The following is a 24,769-nucleotide window of genomic DNA, read 5'->3' as shown; positions in this document are numbered from 1 at the left end:
CATTAAACATCATCCATAGTGCCTTTTTATTCCTTCTGTTATGAAATCTCCAGCTCACTTTTTGCCAGCAGTGACATTGGCCTTTGCAGTACCCCTGACTGTCTTCATTCTGTTCTTGCATTCCTTTTGCTGCTTTCTTGATATCTTTTTTCTTCTCATACAGGCCATGCCTTGCAAGTCTGTGCTTTGGTTCATTTTTCTTTGCATAGTCAAGGGAATAATAAATCATGCAAAAGCCTGTTGTTTTGCCACCACCAAAATGAGTTCTGAATCCAAAGACAAAAATCACATCTGGAGTTGTCTTGCACATGTTGGCCAGTTTTTTCAAATTTCAGTCTTAGGCATTATGGCCTTTCCAGGACGGAGGACATCTGTAACCATCTGTTCACACCGAAGAGATCCATTTGTCATGGGCTTACTGCTCTGATGGTTACAGTGTCATTTGCTCTTAGGGGAGGTTCCCAGCTAGTTTCAACACTGGAGCAGACAAAAGGCCTCCGGGAGACCGGCTGAGAGTAGACTTGAGAACCAAGCCGAAGGATCGCGTGGATTCAAGACAGATGTTGTCTAGATTCTTTTTCAACAATCTAAAAGGCAACTCTATATGTGGACATCACCAGATGGTCAATATCAAAATCAGATTGATTATATACTTTGCAGCCAATGGTGGAGAAGCTCAACATAGACAGTTAAAACAAGACCTGGAGCTGACTGTGGCTCAGATCATGAGTTTCTTATTGCAAAATTAGGCTTAAATTGAAGAAAGTAGAGAAAACCATCAGACTGTATGAGTATGACCTAAATAACATCCCTTATGAATATGAAGTGGAAGTGATGAATAGATTTAAGGCATTGGATCTGCTAGAGGGCAGCAACAAAAAACATTCCAAAGAAAAAGAAGAGCAAGAAAGTACAATGGCTAATAGCGGAGGAAAGAAGGAAAGCTATATCTAACTGAATGCAGAATTCCAGAGAGTAGCAAGAAAAGATAAGAAAGTTTTCCTAAATGAGCAACGTAAAGAAATAGAAGAAAACAACAGAATAGGAAAGACAAGAGATCTCTTCATGAAAATTAGAAATATCAAGGGAAAATTTCATGAAAAAAATGGGCCTGATAAAAGACAAGAATAGTAGAGACTTAACAGAAGTAGAAGAGATTAAGAAGAGCTGGAAAGACTATACAGAAGAACTATACAGGAAAGACCTTAACATGACCTATAACCATGATGCTGTGGTTACTAATTTAGTTAGACATCCTGCAGAATGAAGTCACACGGGCCTTAGGAAACATTACTAACAATAAGGCTAGTAGAGGTGATGGAATTTCAGCTGAGCTATTTAAAATCCTAAAAGATGATGTTATTAAAGTACTGAACTCAATATGCCAATAAATATGGAAAATTCGACAGTAACCACTAGATTGGAAAAGATCAATTTATGTCCCAAACCTAAAAATGGGCAATGCCAAAGGATCTTCAAATTACTGAACAACTGCACTCATTTCACAAGTCTTAGCAAGGTTATGGTTATGCTCAAGATTCTGCAAGTTAGGCTTCAGCAATACATGAACCAAGAATTACCAGAAGAGCAGGCTGGTTTTCAAAGAGGCAGAGGAACTAGAGACCAAGTTGCCAGTATTTGCTGGATTACAGAGAAAGCGAGGGAGTTCCAGAAAAACATCATTGACTACACCAATCGAACCTGAAACGACTAATTGTTTTAAGATTGGAAAAGGAATATGACAAGGCTATATATTGTCACCTTATTTATTTAACTTATATGCAGAGAATATCATGCAAAATGCCAGGCTGGACAAATCAAAAGCCAGAATTAAGGTTGCCAGAAGAAATAAGTCTGTTGATGAGGGTGAAAGAGGAGAGTGTAAAAGCCGGCTTGAAGCTTAACATAAAAAACTAAGATCTTGGCAACTGTTCCCATCACTTCCTGGCAAACAGAAGAAATGGAAGCAGTGTTAGATTTTATATTCTTGGGTTCAAAGATCACTGCAGACAGTGAATGCAGCCATGAAATTAAAAGATGTTTGGTCCTCGGAAGGAAAGCTATGGCAAAACTAGACAGCATATTAAAAAAAAGAGATATTATCTCGCCAACAAAGGTCCATACAGTCAAAGCTATGGTTTTTCCATTGGTAATGTATAACTGTGAGGGCTGCACTATAGGGAAAGGGGAGTGCCACAGAATCAATGCTTTCAAATTGTGGTGCTAGAGAAGACTTTTGGGAGTCCCTTGGACAACAAGGAAATCAAATCAATCAATAATTAAAGAAATTAATTCAAAGCATTCACTGGAAGGTCAAATACTGAAGCTGTAGCTTAAATATTTTGGCCACCTAATAAGACACATTGGAAAAGTCTGAAAGGCTGGGAAAGATTGGAGGCAACTGGAAAAGGGGACAGGAGAGGATGAAATGGATAGGTAGTGTCATGGAATCAATGAACATGAGCTTGGACAGATGTCAAAAGGCAGTGTAAGATAGAAGGGGCTGAGGGCTATAGTCCATGGGGTCACAGAGTCAGATACAACGGAATGACTCAACAACAACAAGAACACCTGCGACATTAAGGTTGTGGGGTAGCTTTCATCATTCTCTTCCCCTAAAAGAATATAAACGGTTCATCCTTATCGAGCTTCTTCCTATTTTTCCCTTGTAGTTAACTTTTTATATTTCTTTTGCCTCCCTCCTGTGTTTATGTTTCAAAGTTTCCAGTCAGCTCCGGTCTTTTCATCAGAAATACCTGGAAGTCCTCTGTTTCATTGAAGGTCAATTTTTTTTTCTCCTGTAGGACTACAACTGATTTTGCTCAGTATGTTCTTTTTGGCTGTAGGCCTATGTCTTCTGCCTTTTGGAATATTGCATTCCATGCTCTCTAGTCTCTTATACTGGTAGCTGATAAATCTTGTGTGATCATGAGTATGGTTCCTCAATACTTGAGAATTTTCATGCTGCCTTCTTTGACCTGGAAGCTCTGGACTTTGTCTATGATGCTCCTGAGAGTTTTCACTTTAGAGTTTCTTTCAAGAGGTGACTGATGGATTATTTTCTATTTTCACTTTGCCCTCTTGTTCTAACAGATCTGGGCAGTTTCTTTCATAATATTTTGAAATATGATATCCAGACTCCTTTTTTTTGGTAATGGATTTCTAGTACTCTTTGTATTTATATTTAAAAGAAGTGCCTGATCACTTCTACATGCCTTGGTAGGTTTTCTCCATGAGATGCTGTGACTAAGTTTCCTCAGAGAAAGCTAGGAAGATCCTTGGACAACGCATATGCAGTCTCTGGCCAGGTCCATACTCAAAGTCTTCCAAATTTGGTAGCTCCTGAGAACTCAGAGTCACCCACACACTAAGATTAGGTGCTGGAATATTTAAGTAGAAGGCTAAGGGGAAAAATAATTGATGTCTGGTATTTCCACTATTTGTGAAGATTGATTGAGGAAAGAGTATAAAGGGGAGTGAAGTCAAATTATTCTGAGGCTGTAATTTTAGCAGGATATTATTTGAGATAAATCTTAGAGGAAAATTCTTCCAATATATAAGGGAAGGAGAATAGGCCCATGCAGGTGAGTTGAGATTGCTCTCATAGAGAAGACCAAAGCCTTTGAAGAAAGAGCCGTCGAAAGGAACAATTTCCAAATCTCTGTTCATACTGCCTCCATCTTATAAAGAGCAGGCTCAGGCCAATCCAGGGCAGATCTATTCTTTAAGGCAATGTGATGTAGTGCAAAGAAAATGTAATCAGGAGTTAATAGACTTGGACTTCAACCCTGACTCTATTACTTACTACCTGGGTGGCCTAGGCCGGAACATTGCACTTCTCAGAGCTTTAGTTTCATGATCTATAAAATGGGGGAGTGGTTAGAAGAGACTAAATGACCTTCTGGATACCTTCCAAACCTAAATGTATAATCTGATATAGGTTTCTTAAGACATATCTGTTTTAATTTCAGGCCTTGTAAGAAGGTCCAAGGGCACTCCCAGTCAGTAAATAAACCATTCTTTTCTATTTGATCTCATAGTACCCACCCCCACTCTCCCCAGGGTTGCTGTGAAGATCAAATGAAATAATACTTGTAAAGCGCTTGGCACATCGCTGGGCACACGGCAAGCCCTGTAGAAATGTTAGCTACCATTATTACATCGCTTAATTTTTAACCATTTCTGGGTGAAGTATAAAATTAAGAAGTCCAATCCATCCACTCAGAATGGAAGCAGAATGGTCCAGGGCCAGGGGTGAGGAACCTGAGGTCTTGAGGCCACATGTGGCCCTCTAGGTCCTCAAGTGAGGCCCTTTGACTGAATCCAGACTTCACAGAACAAATTTCAAGCTTCCTCATCAGTAAACTATGGAGTTGGACTAGGTGGTTTCTAAGTTCTTTTCTAGCTCTAACATCCTGTTCCAGGGGTGGGGAACCTTTGTCCTCTTTAGGTCCTCAAGTGCGGATCTCAGAGGACCGCACTTGAGGACCTAGAGGGTCACATATGGCCTTGAGAGCCCGCGGGTTCCTCATTTCTGTTCCAGGCTATTCTTAAATAATACAAAATAAAAACCAACCAATTCATTGAGCCCTTCGGAGAGTTTGCAAAGCTCTTTATATTCTCGAATTTGAACCTCACAACAACCCGTTATGATTATCATTTCCGTTTTAGAAGGAGACCGAGGGTCCGGGCGCTGCAATGACTTTCCCAGGGTCACACGGAATCCGCACCTGTAAAGGATTTCGAAGGACCAGGCTCGCCCTCTAGCCCAGCCACGCTCCGCCTGCTCACGCCTCGGTAACAGAAATCGGGGTCCCGCCCACAGCAATTCTCGCGAGAGTAGCCACGTTCAGGGATGGTCGTCCTTTTCTAGCGTCCATTCCCTCGCTCGCCTAGCCCCTCGGCCACCCTGTGTGTCGGGGACTTTCCCCGCGCACGTGTACACGGTAAGCGATAGAGAGGCTGACACTTGTGGGGATAGCTCTGCGGCCTCCGGGACGCCTCGGGTCTCCCTTTCCCCCCCACCCCACCACGTCTCGCCGCGCCGGCACTCCCCCCAGCAGGTGCCAGAAAAACAGAGCGCAGGCGCCACAGAAGCGAGCGCTCAGGGGTGGGGTTGGGAGAGCGGGTTGGGCGGGGCGGGGCGGAAGAGCCAGCGTCCCGCGGTGCGCAGGCGCTGCTCTGGGAGCGATTTCAGCGCAGGCGCACGCGGGGTCGGTGTGGAGAAGACCTTCAGCTTTGCCCTGGTGAAGAGGAGAGAGTGGTTCCTCAGTTAGAGGTGAGGAGGCCGCAGCTTCGCGCGCCACGCAGGCCGGCCCGAGCTTAGGGGGACGGGTCTGGGGATTGGGGTGGAATACGACGAGGAGGCCGGAATGGACGGGGAAGGAGGAGAAAAGAACGCTTTGTAACTGTGAGAGCCGCGTCTTGGGGGCGGGGAAGCGCCGGAATGGGGGAGTGGTGAGAGGGAGGGAGGGAGCGAGCGAGAGGTTGGGGTTTTATGCCTGGTCGGAGGGGGCAGGGCAGTGCCGGGCCGGGCTGGCGGGCCAGCGGGGGGAGGGGGACCCCGCCCCTTCTGGTCCCCAATCTGAGTGTCTGGAGCGCCTACCGCGAGCCTCCGAACGTGCCCGGGAGCGTGCCTGGGTCGGGGCGGGGGTTGTCACCTGCTCCCGGAACTTGGCGCCCGGACTCTCCGCCGGGGCCCCGTGGGAGGAGCCGGAGCCGCGGCCACGCCGGCGCCCTTGGGTCCTCGCGTCTCGGACAGTGCCCGAGCTCCGTTAATAGAGAAAAGATGTTAATATTCAAGGGAAGTTGTACTCCTGGAATGCTAGGGCCCCGTCATCGATAGGCTGCTTAAAGTCCAAACGAGGACGCTTTCAGTACAAACTCCAAAGCAGTCACCCGGAGACCCGGGCCGGCTAAGTTAATAACAAAATACGGAGGTGCGTGTTTCGTTCCCTTTCTCTAACAGCTAGCTGCACATGATGCGTGCCAGAGCTCAAGGGCTAGAATTCACGTAGCTAACATACACAAAGTATCACTGACTCTAGCAAAAGGAAGCCCCAGATTCTTCTTACCCACCGTTTTAAAAAGTACCATTAGTTAACATTTGGAAAAATGAGGAAATGAGATCAGTAAAGAAAACAGAAACTAAGTCATGAAATTTGCCCTAAGTATTTGGGAGAGGTTTTGAAGTTGAATGAAAAACTGAAACGCATTGTAGGAGTCAGTTAGACAGTGTCTCCTAAAGACCCTAGTAAGGTCTTATTTGTAAGATAAAATTATCCTAGAAGTAAAATATGAAATTCCATATTTCAGGACAAAACTGAAGTTTATACTATTTAGTGATGTTGATAGAGATCATTCATTACTCTTTTTTGAACCGATAAACCAATTTTTATTTAACATTGTATCATTTTTTCGGTATTCGATGGGTTTAGATTAAATAACTAGCAGAGGGTTAGGTTTAAGAATGGTATCATTCACTTAACATATTTTGCCTTGAATATGCAAATAGTCCAGGTACTCAGACTGTGCCTTCAGGAGCACTATGATTCCCAGTAATAATCACAAGTTTGGTTAAGGGGACACTTGGAAATAGTTCTGCATTTGCTTGATTTAGCCTTTTAAATCTGAGCGTCAGAAACAACCTACTGCATGAATAGATTTCTTATATAAAGAGGGCAGAGAAAGATTAGGCTCACAAATGCAGTGTCTTCTCTGAGAACTTGGCAAAAATCATAATGGCAAGTGATGAATATTTCATAGTAAAGGTAAATGCTCACGCCACTTTGGACTTTTGAAGGATTTAATCTCTGGCTTTGCACCATTTTTTATCTTGGATCAGAAAGATTTTTGGCCACACAGATTATTGTGTATAGGCCAGGTTCCAGAATTCCATTTTTAGTGAATGATGTTTAATTATAGGATAATTCATTTTTTGAAGAACTGAATTTGCAAAGTTGTGCTGAGTTTGTTGTCTCCTTTTTCAGGGTTCATAAAAAATTTCCCTCCTGTGCTTTTTATTTATTTTATTGTTGTCTTTTGTCTTTACATACTGGTCATTTTCTACCCTTTATGTCCCAAAGTTGAACTCTCCCTTGTGACGATGAAAAACTCCTCTGCAACTACATTCAATAAAAAAACCCTGTCTGACTACGTGTACAATATTCTGTCTTAGTAGTCTCCCACCTCTGCCATGGAGGTATATTCAGTATCTCTTTTCCAAGGCCTTTATTGATTTTTTTCATTACTTGGGATTCAACTTCCTTTGGGTGATCTTTTCATTTACCTTAATGTAGTCATTTTGTATATTCTCTTGGTTCTGCTTATTTTGCTCTGCACCTGAGATGCTTTTTACCTCAATTTTTATAACAGTCCTAAGAGAGGTTTTTATCTATAGAGGTTTTTTGCATGTTTAAAAAACGTCAAGCATTATTGGTCTGTATATCTGGTTGCATTTAAAAGAAGAGAGTTCTTTTGTATTCTATCAGAAGCACCTCTGAATATTATGAGAGGGCTCTTTTATTTTTCCTCATCTGGAAAAGCTCCTTTAACAACAGAATGATCTAGAATTTTTTTCTTTTAGCCTTTTATAATTGTGTGAGCTAATAGATAATAAAATTTAATTTAAATGTGGGAATGTGTTACCAAGTTTTTTTTTTCCTAGTATTGTATTACAATTCTGGATGCAGACATCTTTCTTATTGCTCATTTCTGATTCAGTCATGTTAAACGTTGAAATCTGGAGTGTATCTAAACAGTAGACAAGCTTCAAGCTTAGAGTAAATACTTGTCTTTGATACTGGATAGTTGTTCATTTGACTTTATTGCTTTTCTTGTCTTAATGTGATAGCACTTCCCCTTTTATTGGACAAAGTAATGAAAGGACTGTTCTACTTGTGTTAAATTATTCTATTTCTTTGTTTCTGTTTTTCTCAGAAGAAATGTGTGACACACCAACTTACTGTGACCTAGGAAAGGCTGCCAAAGATATCTTCAACAAAGGATATGGTACGTGTGCTATTAGTGAATTTTAGTTCCTTGTAAAATAATGTTAATATTTTAGTTGGTTGCATATTATTTAGAGAGCTAATAATTTATATTAAAGCTCTGATACTCATTAAGAGAAGTAATATATTTTAAGAAAGTTTTTTTTGCTTTTGTTCTTTTTAGTTCTAGATCATATTCTTGTTAGGCAGTGCAGAAGATTGACAAGTAAATAATCAAATATCATGTTTACCCATAATCATAGAATTTGAAGTTGGAATGGATCTTAGTAATCATGTAGTCCAACTCATACCCCAAAAAGAATCCAAATTACAGTGTACCCAACAAATGGTCATCCAGCCTTTGCTTGAAGACCTCCATTGAGAGGGAATCTACTACATCCTCAGGTAGCTCATTCTATTTTTGGACAATTCTAATTGTTAGTTTTTCCTTACATTGAGGTTAAGTTGCCTCTTTGCAGATTATGTTTGCTTGTGGTTTTGCCCCTGAGGCCCAACAGAATAAATGCAATACCTCTTCCACATGACAGCTTTTCACATACTTGAAAACAACCATTATAACCCTTCTCAGTCTTTTTTCTTCTTTAAGCCAGATATCCCCAGTTCCTTTACCCAATCCATATGTAGAATGGGTTCAAGACCCATCACAATCATATGCCCTTGAGCTTATCAGTGCCCTTCCTAAGCAGGGATACTCACAAAATCATTTATTTATCTGGCATAGTGGATGGAATGCCAGGCCCAGAATCAGGAAGTTTAATCTTCCTGAGTTCAAATCTGGCCTCAGACAGCTACCTTTGTGACCCTGGGCAAGTCAATTAGCCGTTGCCTTCAGTTTCCTCATCTGTCAAATGAGTTAGAGAAGGAAATGGCAAACCAATCTGGTATCTGTGTCAAGAAAACCCCAAATGAGTTCACAGAGAATTGGACATGACTGAAGAACAACAATTTATATAGGAATCTCAGTGACTGAAAAATCTTTCTAAATTGAATTGTGCTGATGTCATTTTCCTTTGCTGAACTTATTACAACTATTCAGTAAATGTTATGAAACTTAGCTGTCATTTTTAGCTTGGGTATAAGTGCGTATGTCAGCTAAATTGTTTTCCAGTGTTCTCAGTTCTCTCTTGTAATGTGGCAGAAGTATTTCTCACCTTTATGAATAACTAGGCTAATTCTCTTCTTCCTAGTCTTGTAAAGCTGCCTTTGAGTTAACGTAGTTATAATTAAGATTATTATGGAAATAGGCATGTTAGATTGTAGCAAGCATAACTTTTTTGTATGCCTTCTAATTAAAAAAAAAACTGTAACTTTCGCTTATTGAACATCATGATCTTTTCTATTTCAGGGTTTGGTATGGTTAAAATAGATCTTAGAACCAAGTCTTGCAGTGGAGTGGTGAGTACCTGAGGCTTTAAAAAGCAGTCGGCCTAAAGGAACACTTAATGGTTTTGTGTCATTTTCCACATTTTTAGTACATGTATACTTTCTTTTCCCTGTTGACTCTTCAAAAAAACTTTCACTGCAATTCGTTAAACAGTCATGTAATTTTAAAAATAAGGCATGTCTATTTCTAATGGTGAGTACCACTTGTTTTGGGTACTCTGTCTATTCTAGGCTGTAGCACTTAGGTTCTTCTTTAGAGAATGAGCTAAGGTAGTTGCGTTGTGTTTTGTGCACTTTGCTCCTTTTCCTATTCATAACCTTGATCCTATATCATCCCTATTTATTTAATTTTTCATTTGATAAGCATTTATTTTCTCTCCCATATTTTATCTTTCATTTAAAAGAAAAAACAAAACCCTTGTAAAATATGCATAGTCAAGCAAAACAAATTCCTATATTTGCCATGTCCAAAAATATGTATCTCGTTCTGCATCTTAAATCCATTAACTCTCTTCTGGAATTATGGTTAGTTATTGCATTGATCCAAAATCTTAAGTATTTCAGAGTTGTTTGTCTTCACAAAGTTGTGATTTTATGAATTATTCTCCTGGTTCTGCTCACTTCACTCTGTATCAGTTCCTACAGGTCTTCTCAAGGTTCTCTGAACCACTTCCCTTTCATCATTCTTTAGAGCACTATGCAATTCCATTCCACTCATAATTTGTTCAATAATTTCCCAGTTGAGCATTCCCTTCATTTCCAGTTCTTTGCCACTACAAAAAAGAACTTCTGTAAATGAATTAATTTTCTTTTCTCCCCCTGGGATTTGAGCCTAGTATAGATATATCACTAAGTCAGAGGGCATGCATAGTCTAGTGACTTTTTGAGCATAGTTCCAAATTGCTTTACAAAATTGCTATGCTAATTCATAGTTCATCAACAGCGCATTAATATGCCTGTTTTCCCATAACCCCTCTAACATCTGTCATTGTGTATCTTTGTCAATATGATGGGTGTGAGGTGGTATTAGAGTTCCTTTAGTTTGCATTTCTCTATCATTAGTGATTTTGAGCGTATTTTCACATATATAGCAGTTGATAGCTTGGATATCATCATTTAGGAGTTGCTTCTTCATTTCCTTTAACCATTTATGGAAATGATTCTTACTCCTGTAAACTTGAATTACTTTTACATATTGCATGTATGTGTATATATGTATTATGTTTATTGACATATATACATGTAGGTGTTGTGTATATCTACACATATACATGCATGTATATGATATCTACACCTATAAATGCATGTATGTGTATATCTACATACATATATATGTATACACACGTATGATATTAAATCTTTATCAAAGAAACTTGCTACAAAATTTTTTTTCCCAGTTAATTTCTCTTCTAAAGTTAGCAGCCCTATTTAGACAATTAAGCACAGGGATAAGGAGAGCAACTTTTTTTCCTTGAATATATATCATATTTTTAGAAAGAGCTTTTTGAATCTGTCAAAGGTAAAGAAAGACAGGTGGTAGGTATCTATACCAGGGTCAAAATCATATGGATATGTCCACTTTTAATTTTACTGAAAACTTAGAATTTACCTACACACTCCATTAAAGTTTTAGTGTCCTTCACTTTCACAAACTGATTTCATTATTGTCTCTCCAGTCCCTTGTGATTAGTTGACAAAATAAAATACAAGCCCAGACTAGGCTTTAATGGGTGCTCATAAAAGCTTTTTATTGGAAATCATGACTATAGAAAGAGTGTTGTTGGTTTACTTTCAAGGGCACCTTAGCCATTAATTTCATTCAGGAGAGGTCCAGGGAGTATAAAGTTTCCATTCTACCTTTTTCTTTTATCTTTACTGGCAACCTCTCTTGCATGGCCTTCAGGACCTGTGTAAATCCCTGCAGCCATCACCTTGGGCCATTATGATGCGGTTAGAATAGAAGATTAGAGTTGAGAGATTTGGGTTCTTCTATTAATGGCTTTGGCACTGACTCTTTGATCTTGTATTGGCACTGCCATTCTGTGTCTTAGTATTTCCATCCGTTAAATAAGGATAAATACCTACTTCATGGGGATAGCATGTATTCATGCACATTTTATTTTTATACATATATATGTATATGTATACTGTTTTTTCCATTTGGATTTTTCTTTTTCAAAAAAGTTGTATAAGAGTTTGTATTAAATTATAATGGTGTTTTTAAAAGGTAGATGGGTAGCTTTCATGTTCAGAAAAATCACAAAACTTTAAAACTTTATCTTTTCATGCGGCTGTGGTTTGGGATTATTCATCCAGCTGGTAAGAATAAAGAGTGTGCTTATTTATGTGCTTGCTTTTTTATTCCTCATGTATGTTTTTGGTCTGGTAATATGTTTTTTCATCACAGCTTTCAAAATTCCACAACAAGATGGCATCCTTTTCATTTTCCAGACGTGGAAAATGATATTGTGATATTTTCATCATACAAACAACCCACCTGTGTCGCAATATATTTTTTGTGATTTTGTTGCTAACTAGCATGCAATATAGAGTTGTAAAATGCCTAGGATATTTTTTAAACATGCTACTAATATTTTACCAGCGTAAAACATTATTAGGTAGTTATATAGAAACTTAAACAATTTTGCGTCTATAATGCAACCTGTTTAAAATTCAAGTACTAGATGAACCATAGCTCTCTTAGATCTATATTTCTAAATGAGAGATAACCAGAAGTAATAAAGAAATTTGGAAGATAAGAGAAATTTATCTTGATGCATTACATCTGAAATTTCCTTGACAATGTAATCATTTTTATATTCATTATTGTACTTGTCATCAAGATTTCAGATTTATAGTCAGTAAAATGAAATACTTTATGCTAGTGTCCAGTGGAAAAGTAAGATTATCCCATTAAAAGAACTTTGTGCGATGTCAGTAGAATTAAAATGTGATAATTTTTAACTAGCGTTTGACCTAACTGTGCTTCACGGACTTTTCCTCTTAAAGTGTTCTGCTGTATGTTGATAAGTATGTTATAATTGTCTAGTCATGTTTCTCTAACATAGCCTGTTTAATTAGCATTAGATGGCAGGATGTTTGCTAATTGGAGGAAGCAAACGTATAAGCACTATGAAATGGTACCATAGAGAATTGGCAGTACATTAGAATTGTTTGCCCTAAGAATACCAATCAGCAATTTGTTCCTGATAGTTCACATGTTGATGGTGATAAATTTTGACTGTTTAACTGATATTTTAGAGTGAAGAATAGGGCAGAAGCTTTTCATTATAGTTGATTGAGGATACTAGAAAATGCTGCAAATTACCATTTCTAAAACAACCATAATTCTGACCATAAAAAACTAATTAGTCTAGTCTTATTAATGGTAGTTTGGGAGGTATAATAATGAACTAGGTAATCATTTTCATTTGAGCCACATGAATTACTATAAATTTCACTATCAAATGGTGAGCTAGTTAATAGAACAAAGCATTGGGGGAAAAAATCTAATTTAACATCTTAAAACTAAGGGTTTGACCTAAATGTCAGAAATTTAAGTGTTTAAGATATGTTAACTTTTTATTTTGGAGTAACTTTTCCTTCAGCAAATACTGAGTAACAACTAAGCATATAAAGCTAATATAAGTGTTGAAGATAGTCCCAATACTTAAGTATTTTTGTATAGTACTGTTATGTAGGAGGCCAAAAAAGCAAGTGTTAGAGAACCATAATGATTGAAGGGTATCTAGAAATGATGATTAAAATTTTCAATATTTGCGACAAAAAAAATATAAAATTTGGAGATTAAAGTTGCTACAGAAATAATCATTCTAGGTGCTGGGGCTTTAGAAATAGTGAACTTTTATAGTTTTTAGCAATGTAGATTAGAAAGCATTAGCTTTTAAAATTAATTTGTTTAATTTGACATGTTAATTCTAAAATTGTTATCTGATTTCTCATTTTCACAGGAATTTTCTACATCTGGTCATTCATACACTGACACAGGTAAAGCTTCGGGTAATTTGGAAACGAAGTACAAGATCTGTGACTATGGGCTTACCTTCGTTCAAAAATGGAACACAGACAATACCCTGGGGACAGAAATCAGCATGGAGGATAAAGTAAGAGGAGAGGGTAGAAGTTTAGTCTTGAAGTTTAAGTATATTTTGCAAATTGAGTGTTGATGAACCCAGAAAATGTGTTCTTAACAGCATGTTATGACTTGTTTAGTATCTTTTCTTCTTCACTGTCCATACAAATTTATCCTAGCATGATCTCATAGAAAGGGAGTGAGAATTGTTCCGTGGTGTAAGGAAACACCCTGTAAGACCAATGGCATCAAACTCAAATAGAAATAGGACAGCATATTGACTTAGAAAACCTCAAATTAACATTTTTATTTTTAATACATTCATTTAATCATTTAATACATTTAATACATTTTAATCTGTTTCAGCACTTGGGGGTTTTACACATAATAGGTTTGACAACTCTGATGTGCAGTGTTAACTATTCCATTACTTCTTCATTATGAAGTATAGGACCATTCCATTCTAGATCTGGACTAGACCTGGATTAGCCTTTCAGAAAAATTTCAGTCATTTAGTTAGTCAGATATTAATTCAGTGCCAAGTATATGTAGGGCACTATTTCAATATCTGTATAAAGGCATTTATGAAATTTGTAAATATTTCCTTATATTGATTTAAATGTTAGTGAAACATTTAAATGTTAGGATAAGATGTCCAAATTTTTAGCATGAGAACTGTAGTCCTTTGAGAACTCTTCAAATTAGGGGCAGTGAGTAGAGCACTGGCCCTGGAGTCAGTTCAAATCCGGCCTCAGACACTTGACACACTTATTAGCTGTGTGACCTTGGGCAAGTCACTTAACCGCAATTGCCCTGCCTTCCCCCCTCAAAAAAAAAAACAACTTGAAATTTTGGGGCCCTTGGCTTTTTTTAAAAAAAATTTGTTATAGAGAGATTTTTATCCTAATTGTATTTGTCGTATTGAGATTTGATCTTTTTTTGTTGGGAAGGGTGGAGAACTTCGTTGAGAGGGAAAATGCTTTGATATATGATGTTGTAACAGATTTTGTATTGTGAATTTCCTTCTCCTTAGACATAAAGTTAGAAGGTGCTTAAAATTGGCTTGAGTACAAAATTTTGGTAATATTAAATGTTTCTGTCTTTTTCAGTTGGCTGAAGGTTTGAAGGTGACTCTTGACACCATATTTGTACCAAACACAGGGTAATTATATACTTATGATTTTACAAAGTGTCCTTTGTGGTCAAGAGGACATAGAAGAAGAGGCTTGACTTGAAAGAGACATTCTAGGTTGAAGCAGATAATATGGAGGCTATGTTGAGGCTAAAGACAAATTATAGGACTTGAGAACTTAGAATATGAAAATTGAAAAAGGATCACAAATTTGTGAAAATGCCACAGGTGGGAGGGTAGTTGGTAGAAAATGTTTATGACACATGGTAGTCTAATGCCACATAGCTATTTTTCCTATAATTTAAATAGAGTAGTGTAATGGATAGAGTGCTGGCCTTAAGGTAGCAAGACTCAAGTTCAAGTGCTGCCTTTGACACCTACTAGCTGTGTGAACCTAGGCAGCTTATTTAAACCCTCATTGCCCTCTGGCAACACTCTTAGATTGTTAACTGCAAAAAAGTCGCTGATCTGTGCTAGTAAGTGTTTCCTTACCAGGAATTCTTTTTACCAGCAAAATCACAAGTATGGGCCCCCAAAATTTAGGAGTTACAGAGGATGCGGAAAAGAATGTTCTTTCCACAAAATTCCTTGGCACTAACAAATGGTTCAGCATCAGAATTTGATATGGTTCTGTCAGTGAAAAAACATTAAAGATCATGCATTACCATTTGCTGCACCCTAAGTAAGGACCACTCAGCTTTTCCATCTGACTTGCAGTTGAACTCTCCTTATGTGTGTGTTCTCTTGCTGGAGAACAGGAATTTCTTAAGAGCAGGATCTGTCTTGCTTTTCTGTTTGTATCTTTACTGCATTGCACATAGTAAACACTTAAGTGCTTTCATTTATTCATTACAGTTATTCTTTAACTGAAAAATTATTTATTAAGGAGGTAGCATGATCTAATGACCAAAGAACTAGACTGTTAGGAAATGAGGATTTGATTCCAACTTCTGCCACTAATTTGTACTCTCAACTTGAGAGAGCTTCACTGTGCCTCAGTTTTCTCATGTGTAATTTGGAAATACTGTTGGTCCCTATATGTCTGACTGGGATGTTATGAGAATGAATTGGATAACTTTCTGACAGAAAGGTGATAGACTTAAGGTGCAGATATACATTTTCTGACATAGCCACAGTGGAAATTTGTTTCGTATGGATATTTTTGTGGTAAGAGTTCTATTTTTTTTTAATTAATTTCAGTTTGGGGAGGGGAGGTGGGAATAGTTGAGGGGGACTAGTGATAACATTACAAAAAAGAAGAAGAGATGAAAATTACTGAAACATTTTTTAAAATGCACAAAAGAAAAGGAGATCCGGAGAAGTACAGACATGTAAAATATACTTTCTCTTCCATTGTGTATCTGGAAATGGTTATTTTCTTTGACTTTGGAGTTTAGAATTTTTTTTAAGTTAAAAGAAAACCAATTAAGTGATAAGTAAATATGCAAAGACAGTCAGTAATCCATGGAGGAAGGTGCTAAAATAAATATAGCATCTGAGATAATGTCTTCTGTACTCTTCCATTTGTGCTCAAAGGGAATGACCTAGAGTTAGATGAGTCTATAGAGCTCTTATTAGAGTAGGGACATGATTATTTGTGTGAACTAAATAACTTCATTATAGGTTAATAACTTTAAAATGCTTAAAAATTTTACCTTTATGGCATTTGGAAACATCTAAAGAAGTTTGGCATCTTGACATGTATGCTAAAATATCTTGAAATAATATTGGTCTCTTGTTTCAGTGCATGCAATTGTGCTTTATAAATGAATTCACCAAAAGAGCTTTTTAGTCCCTTACATCTGTGAAATTGGTAATAATGGCCCATCATTTGGACCTACCATAAGGAATAGCTATTTAAAAATGGCACAAGTTCTTATTGCTCATGAATAATGTTTATACTATTGAGATGTTTATAACAGTTTTTACTCTATGTAATGCATATCATTAAAGTAAACTTTCAGTTTGAGGTCTGATGCTACAAAGATCTATGATTAGGATTGCCAGCTAAACAGTTATTTTTAAGTAGGTGGGAAGAGTAAAATTAATTGTTTCTCTTTACAGAAAGAAGAGTGGGAAATTAAAGGCCTCCTATAAGCGTGACTGTTTCAGTCTTGGTGGAAATGTTGACATTGATTTCGCTGGACCCACCATCTATGGCTGGGCTGTATTGGCTTATGAAGGATGGCTTGCTGGCTATCAGATGAGTTTTGACACAGCCAAATCCAAGCTGTCTCAGAATAATTTTGCCCTGGGCTATAAGGCTGTTGACTTCCAGCTGCACACACATGTGTGAGTATTGACAGTTCAGTGTCAGTTGACATATTGGATGTGGAGAAGTGAGGAGCCATGAGCAAAAGCACAGATGTGGGGAAGGACAGGCCATATTTAGGAAATAGTGACCAGTTTCAGTGCAGTGTATATGAAATGGAATATAAGGAGAAATCTAAGAGAGAAGCTATAGTTGGAGCCAGACTGTAGAGAATGTTGTATACTGTTTCTCCTAATGCTGCGCTTTTATTTTTCATTGGCAGTTGTCTACCACGAACCCTGCTTCTTTAGAGTGCATGGATTCTAGGAAAATGCAAAAGATAGAACCAGTTTTCTTTGGACACAGTTGAATTGTCTGGGAAATGTTACATGCAGATTTTATGTGAAGCTTAGTCACCTAAATTACCTGTTCCTCATTAGAGTGCAGAGACAATTTTAGTTCGTTTGTTAACATCTGGGTTAAGTATGAGTTCAGTTTTTGAATTTAGTGTAGGAGTCATTCATTTATATAAGAAATTGCAAAATGGGGTCCTAATTTATAGTCTGAGTATTTGTTTCTTAATCATGTAAGAAAACCTAAGCAAGACTAGATTTTTATATCTTTTCTCTGTATTATAAAAACAGGAATGATGGCACTGAATTTGGAGGGTCAATCTACCAGAAGGTTAATGAGAAGATTGAAACGTCAATAAATCTTGCTTGGACAGCTGGCAGTAACAACACCCGTTTTGGCATTGCTGCTAAGTACAAGCTGGATCAAAAAACTTCTCTATCTGTAAGAATGGGTGCCTGAATGGCATTCTGCTCTGGAAGTTTCACCCACAAGTTGCAAATGAATAGTTTTGTCTGTTTCGCATGAAAATCAGGACACCTGAGTATCAATTCCTGTTCTGCCACTGATTAGCTTTATGACCTTGGACAGGTTTTTTTTCCTCTCTGGGCCTTAATTTACTCCTTTGTAAAATGAGTTTGAATTGATTCCTAAGGCTCTTTAGAATTCTAAAATGCTGTAATTCTCTGTGATAAGTGAGACTGTATTACTATATACTTTGTTGCTACTATATTTTAGCAAGATAGCTTCAGTAAATAGTAATAGGCATAATAATTGCTTACATTTCTTCCATTTCAAGGTTATAAAGCATTTCATATATAATAATAGTAGTAGCTAATATAGCACTTAATGTATTTTGTAGAGTACTTTGCAAACCTTAATCTCATTGTGTCTTTATAGCTGGAAGTATGTGATGTTACTATTCCTATTTTAAAGATGAGGAAACACAGCCAGAGATTAAGAGACTTATTCAAGGTCACATAGCTAGTGCCTTAGGCCAGATTTGTACTTGGTTCTTCCTCACTCCTGGTGCAACACAGCATTCACTGCACCACTTAGCTGCTGATTATCTCATTTTATACATTATTCTTTTGTCAGGGCACATGCCATCTTCCCCATTTTAAAGATGAAGAAACTGAAACACAGCCAGATTTAAGTAATTTGCTTTAAATACCAAATGGTGAATCAGAAATTTTGCAGTGTTTGGTGCATACTATGTAGAGTGAAACATCGTTAAGACTTTACTAATTCAAATACTAACTTGATACAGTCAGGACAGTTATTTACCTTATATGGCATCTTAGGAAAAAATTATTTTAAAGGACTTACTGTACTTTTTTCATCTTTAATTTCATTGAAGTAGGCCCAGTAGTACCTCCACGTGGCAGTGTTTTGTGTCAGTAGTTTGTTCAGGGCACTATATATTCATATATATATGTGGAAATAATAAAACTGCCTATTTAAAAAAATCTATAATTCAGATTTTATAAGAATTGAGATGTCTCTTTCAGGAAAGTGGCATGGCAAAGTAGATAGAAAGCCATTCAGAATCAAGAAAAATTGCGTTCAAGTCTTGGCCTCTGAAATATACTGCTTGTGTGACCCTGGCCAAGTTATTTAACCTCTCGGTGCCACAAGCAACTCTGTGACTGTAAATTGCACAGTGGTACTAGTATCTGGTATGCATTGGTAGAGAGAGTTCCCTGTGCCAATGAAATCCCAGGTCTGTGGTCCAAAATTTTTTTCTATGTGAATTAGTCTGATTTGTGCTTATTACTTGAGTAATTGGATAGCCACATTTTACAAATTATATACCCTGTGTAAGTTAATTCTTTGGAAACTTCATGCTTCTAGGTCAGCAGTTCTCAAATTTTTGTATCTCAGGACTCTTATGCTTTTAAAAATTACTGAGGACCCTAAACTGTTTTTGTTTATGTGGGTTACACCTATCTATATGGCATTAGAAATTAAAAGGGATACATTTTCAAAATACCCATTTTAAAAATCGATTACATGTTTAACATAATATTTTTATTAAAAATAACTATTTTCCAAACTAAAGAAAGTAGTGAGAGGTGGCATTGTTCTACATATTTTTGTAAATCTCTTTAATTTCTGGCTTAGTAGAAGACAGGCTAGACTCTCATATCTGCTGTGATGTGTTATTTTAGTAGAAGTATATGAAGAAAATCCAGCATCACACAGACATATAGTTGGAAAAAGGGGGAGCATTAATACTAATAGGCAAATAACATCTTAGTATTATAAGGCAGGTAGATGGTGCAGTGGATAGAGTGCTAGACCTGGAGTCGGGAAGACGCCTCTTCCTGAGTTCAAATCTGGCCTCAGACACTTATTAACCGTGTGACCTTAGACAAGTCACTTAACCCTGTTTGCCTCAGTTCCTCATCTGTAAAATAAGCTGGAGAAGGAAATGGCAAACCACTCCAATATCTTTGTAAAGAAAACCCCAGAGAGGGTCACAAAGAGTCAGACACAACTAAACAACAAATTATTAAGAAAATTGTTTTGCCCTCAAGGATCAATCCCCAAAGGGTCCATAAGCCTCATTTTGAGAACTGCTATTCTAGGTTACTTGGTAACATCTCGACAGTAATTATATCTTATGTTTCTGTAGTGTTTAATAATAGTCAAAACATTTTTACATGTGTGTCTTCCTAACAGGCTTGATAAAGTAGGCAGGATAGATAGAATTATTGTTACTTTACAGACCAGGAAATGGGTTCAGAGAATCTGATTACTGTCTAAGGTGATGTAGCTAGTAAACAGCAGAGCCTGGTCTTAAATCAAGTTCTTTTATATAGTGATGTTTTATTGCTCAAAGTAGATAATAAATTTACTAAACCAGGCATGGTACCTGTACATTAGGTATATGGTAAATAATTTTTTGAATGCATGTTGCAGTGTTCTAACTAGCACTTTCTTATACTAATTGGAATTTTAACATTTTTAGTGAGTGAGGTACTCAATATAATATTGTACTATTTTCTCATCTACTTCTAAGTATAAATTGAGGTGTATCATGTTCAAAAAATGTGATTCCATAAAAAAAGATATAAATTGTGTGAGAACTATAAGTAGCATTAGTCAAGTCACCATAGATTTATTGAGTAGCTACTGTAAAATTAAGGTAATGTAAAATAGCTATCAGGAGAAAATATTTTTAATCATAAAGATTTTAGATCTCGGAACAGGCTTCTTGATGACTCTAGGAACCACTATTATAGTGGTATCCTAGGAATAATATAAATCAGGGCTGTCCAAAATGCAGCCTGAGGTGCGAAATTTACATAAATACCTTAGTAAATGAAGCCGAGCTACTGCAGAGCTCTCACTAAAATGGCAAAACAAAATATATTGTCTATTTTGATAAAAACCTAAGGTTGGACAGCCCTGATGTAAATGATGTCATAGAAATGAACCTTTTTATCTCTTAAACTCTCAGTACAGTAGTTATAAATTGTCCCAAGATGCTTCTGACATCTGGAGAATGTAAGTAGAAGTACCAGGGATGATTACTTCCATGTGAAATAACTCTTGTGTTTCCTAATTTTAGGGTAAAGTGAATAATGCCAGCCTTATTGGACTTGGTTATACTCAGACACTCCGAGCAGGTAAGCAAAGGGGATGTTAATGGAAGGAAGATGAGGAGAATAACATAATAAGTTTTCAACGTGGGGCTGGAATAAATTAATCTGTAGTAATCATTAAAGCGGAAAGCAAAAATGTCCTTATAAAAATCCTGATTTTCGTTTTGTTCACACATAAGATGATAGTGTCTATAATTATAAACCCTAAAAATCCATAAATTTTTTTTCTAATCGTACCATTCATCGGACTACTGAATTAAGTAGATGATCATAGGCAAGGTTTGAAATGCACTTGTCTAAAATTTAGTTTCTTGGGTTTGTTTTGTTTTTTCTTAGTAATAATGTGATTATGGATTTTTCTTTGCAGGTGTAAAATTGACGCTTTCAGCTTTAATTGATGGGAAAAACTTCAATGCTGGAGGTCACAAGGTTGGGTTGGGATTTGAATTGGAAGCTTAATGTAGTTTTTAAGTAAAGTATCAGATCTGTCCCTGGAAATGAAGAGAAATGAACCCACTCTGTTTTGGCCTTAATATTCTTCTGTGAAATTTCAACAATGTGAACTTTTTATTCTTCCAAAGAATTGTTGTAGCGCCACCACGCTGAAGTCTAGAGGTTTAGAGTCTATTATAAGAGAGAGATACTTGAAGGCATGCATGGAAGTTGTAATGTTTGTGCCACATTTCAGTTCAGTTTCTCAGTGTTATTTTAAATTTGTTCTTCAACGACAGCATAGTGTCATGTTATAAAGGAAATGACCTGAACCTCCAGTTTGTACATCACGTCCTGCATGTCCTTACACCACTTTTTCATGACCTTTTATCAAATTGGTCTCTGTGCTATAGTGAAAGCTTTGGTTTTGCATCAGAGTAAAATAAATTCATCACATTTGGAACATAATTGTTTTTATGTATTGTCTAGTGGTGGTTTACTTGAATGATACAAAAGTTTTGTATGCATGGTAGTTTGGGTGGGGTTTGTGTAAAGATTTACTATATCCAAGATACTTAGCCAAAAACTGTTAAGCTGTTGCCTGTCTCTTCCAACCAGCTACTTGCCTCACCTCCTTTATTGCTTAAAATATTCAGCCTGAGGTGTAATCAGAAGACTGCTTCTGAGCTCCACTCTTCTTAGATCTGCTCAGAAAAACATTTTGACTGTGCTTCACTCCATTTCCAGAATCAATTAGAGTTATGTAGGAAGTGTTGAAGGCTGCCAAGAACTTAATAGAGAGGGTGAGTAGATAGAATCAAAACCATATAAATTCACAATAGGAAAAAAAAACTTAGAGATATGTGTGGGGTATGACAGTAGAAGTAGCACAGACATCACAGAAAAGAGTTACTGGTATTTTAAAAAATTATAATTGAAATTTAAGATTAACAAAGTCTTAGTTCAGCTTAAAGCTGGTACAAACTGAAATATGTTCTGAACTTTGAGTAAGCAATTGTATTTGCTAGTAATAATTTGATTTATACTAGCAGGATTAATTTTTAATGGAAGATAGTTTTTATAGAAGAGGTATACTCCTTTCCTTTTGCATAGTAATTCAGCTTAGTGAAGAAATTTTGAATCTGATTTCCTTTTTTATAAGCAAGAACGCTCAAGAGGAAAAAAAAGTTGCATAGTGATCTTCAGGGACAGGTTTTATTTCTGAATGTTGGCAGTATACTAAATTTTAATCTGATTTGACCTACCAAAGGGCAAGTTAAACAACCAAAATAACCAATAATCAAATTAGGCATTTAACACCACCTCCCCTCCACACTCCACATACACACAAAATTTAATACAATTCTCTGTAGTGAAGGGGAAATAACACACACCAGTTATTTGAATCCGTCCTCCCCTCTCCCCGACAAGAAAAAACCACCAACTTAATCCTACCCAGAAATGTTTGCACACAACCCACTGAAAAAGAAAACTGGATGAATAAAGCTACATTTAGGAACAAATGTGTGAGTATACGCAAGCAGTTTTCAAAATTTTTCTAGAAAAACCTTCCTATCTAGCATATAATGAATAAATATACACAGTGGCTTCTGCATATAGAAATTTAATTGGTTGCATTCTAGACCAATCCATGCAAATAGGACTTTAATGCCATTTATAAATGGAGTAAAGCTTCAGGGCAGCTCTTCACTTTTGCTTTGCCATTCTTGGCATCCCATGGAGGTCAGAGTCAGGGAAAGAATAAGAAGGATGACGGGGACAAGGGGCTTGGTTACCTAGTTTTAATGGCTAAGTCAGTTGAGCTTAATGCTGTTCCAGACTTTAATCTACAGAAACTGTTACTGAAGCTTTGTAGTTGTATACTTGTACCTAGTTTGTATAAATGAAAATATTTTGTTGCTTAGCAGCCTTTCTTATGCATAAAGAAAAATACAGAAATAGACATTTATAATGTAAATTTAACATTCAGTAGGTTTGTTAAACATCTCACTGGATTTCTTTACTAAATGGTTGAAATTGGATCCCCAAAGTAGGATCACCTACACTCATCTTTTATCCTTCTCATCCTGTTCAAGGGAGCAAGAGTAGCCATGAGCCTTTTCCCTCAGATACCACATTCTATCATTCTCATGCGGAAGAGAAAAACCTGCCATCATGCTTTTGCCTCTTCCATACTATTACTTTTTCCTAGTCCCTCATGGCTACTATATTAGCAGTCTGTGTGTTGGACCCCAGAGCTACAAATACCATTTCTAACGATTATTTTGGATGCTGGTGAATAAATAGATAAACTCTGTGAACCTCGTGCATATTGCTGAAAACTTCTGTCCTCTGTGAACTTGGGATGATTAGCTCGTTTCATGTTGTTGCATCTGTATTCTTGGGGGGAAGGGTGGGGAATGTCCAAAGAATACTTGATTTCTAACCAGGCAACTCAGGTTTATAACCTTGCCTTTGCCACTAATTAGGTGTGCCACCTTGGTCAAATCTTCACCTCTCTGGGCCCAGCAATGGCTGAATGTGAGTGGTCCTATCTAAGCTCAGTTCAGCATCAGCTCAAAAATACAAAAAATACACCCAATAATGTAAAGGAACCACAAAAATAGAAAAGAAATCACAAGGAAAATCCTCCAGATAATCCGGAACTTAGTGCAAAGAAAAGAATAAACAGGCGGTCTTGTACTACACTGAAAACCATAATAAGAGGTAAAGGAATGCTGAGAAGCAATTGAACGATTGAGTGGATGAATAAGCTTTAAATGCTTACTATGTGTGCTGTGCTGTGTGATGGGGATACAAATACTTCTAATATCAATAAAGACGCAGAAATGAAAAATAAGTGCAAGAATTCCCATAGTAGTTGAAAAGTAATTGAAGAGAAGACTCAGATGCTTACATAGATTGGTGATGTTATCAGTGTCAGTGTTCCAACTAGGCAGATTGCAAACAATCTATGCCTACCTATACTGTGTAACTTGGCCATGTCAGAATTTGCCATGTAACAGTGTATACTAGCCTCCTGACAAAACATGATGAAACAAAGAGTCTTAATGTTTCAGGCAAGAAAATTGCCCCAAAATACTGGAATTGGAGCTTAAATCCATTTTGATAAGCATCCAGAGGACTAGATAATTACCTCGGAAGTGTTACTGTCAGAATGTATTCATGTCTGAAAACGTATGTTTTATTCCATGAATGTAATCCACTACTTCCCTGCTGGGGAGTGGGAAACATGCCCCACTGTTAGTCCTTTGAAATTGTGACTCCAAAACAATTCCCTTAAAATGAAATGCTAGTTTGAATCACACAGGGCTAGTCTTCCAACAAAAAAAATGAAAAACTTCAATATCGTGTGATGGAAAAGAAAGATAACTTCCCCTAAAGAATAACTTCTGTAAAACTGAACATATGCTTACAACAAAAAAGACATAAGATCAGTCACTACCAATCTTGAGGAAGAGCTGAGCAGATTCTTTAAAACTAGAA

The 24,769-nt window shown here is 37.1% G+C and overlaps 1 protein-coding gene across 9 annotated transcripts; it reads left to right on the top strand.

The window, feature by feature from the left end:
- The first annotated feature begins 4,821 nt into the window (after positions 1-4,821).
- Positions 4,822-21,730, top strand: VDAC3 (voltage dependent anion channel 3). 9 transcript variants are annotated; one of them, XM_036749373.1, is made up of 10 exons: positions 4,830-4,946; positions 7,939-8,010; positions 9,355-9,404; positions 11,709-11,711; positions 13,364-13,516; positions 14,595-14,647; positions 16,682-16,909; positions 17,513-17,663; positions 20,797-20,854; positions 21,198-21,730. In XM_036749373.1, exons 2-10 carry the CDS (start codon positions 7,944-7,946, stop codon positions 21,287-21,289), a joined length of 855 nt encoding a protein of 284 aa, XP_036605268.1. In that variant the 5' UTR covers positions 4,830-4,946; positions 7,939-7,943; the 3' UTR covers positions 21,290-21,730. The 9 variants fall into 9 exon arrangements, with proteins under 9 accessions (XP_036605272.1, XP_036605268.1, XP_036605274.1 ...); XM_036749375.1 differs by having other exon boundaries at positions 4,841-4,946; positions 7,942-8,010; XM_036749372.1 differs by lacking the exon at positions 4,830-4,946 and adding an exon at positions 5,193-5,278.
- The last annotated feature ends 3,039 nt before the right edge of the window (positions 21,731-24,769 follow it).

The sequence above is a fragment of the Trichosurus vulpecula genome, chromosome 3 (genome assembly GCF_011100635.1).
Source record: "Trichosurus vulpecula isolate mTriVul1 chromosome 3, mTriVul1.pri, whole genome shotgun sequence".
In the NCBI taxonomy this organism is placed as follows: Eukaryota; Metazoa; Chordata; class Mammalia; order Diprotodontia; family Phalangeridae; genus Trichosurus; species Trichosurus vulpecula.
Note: the sequence above shows the minus strand (reverse complement) of the source record. Positions and strands in the feature narration are given on the sequence as shown.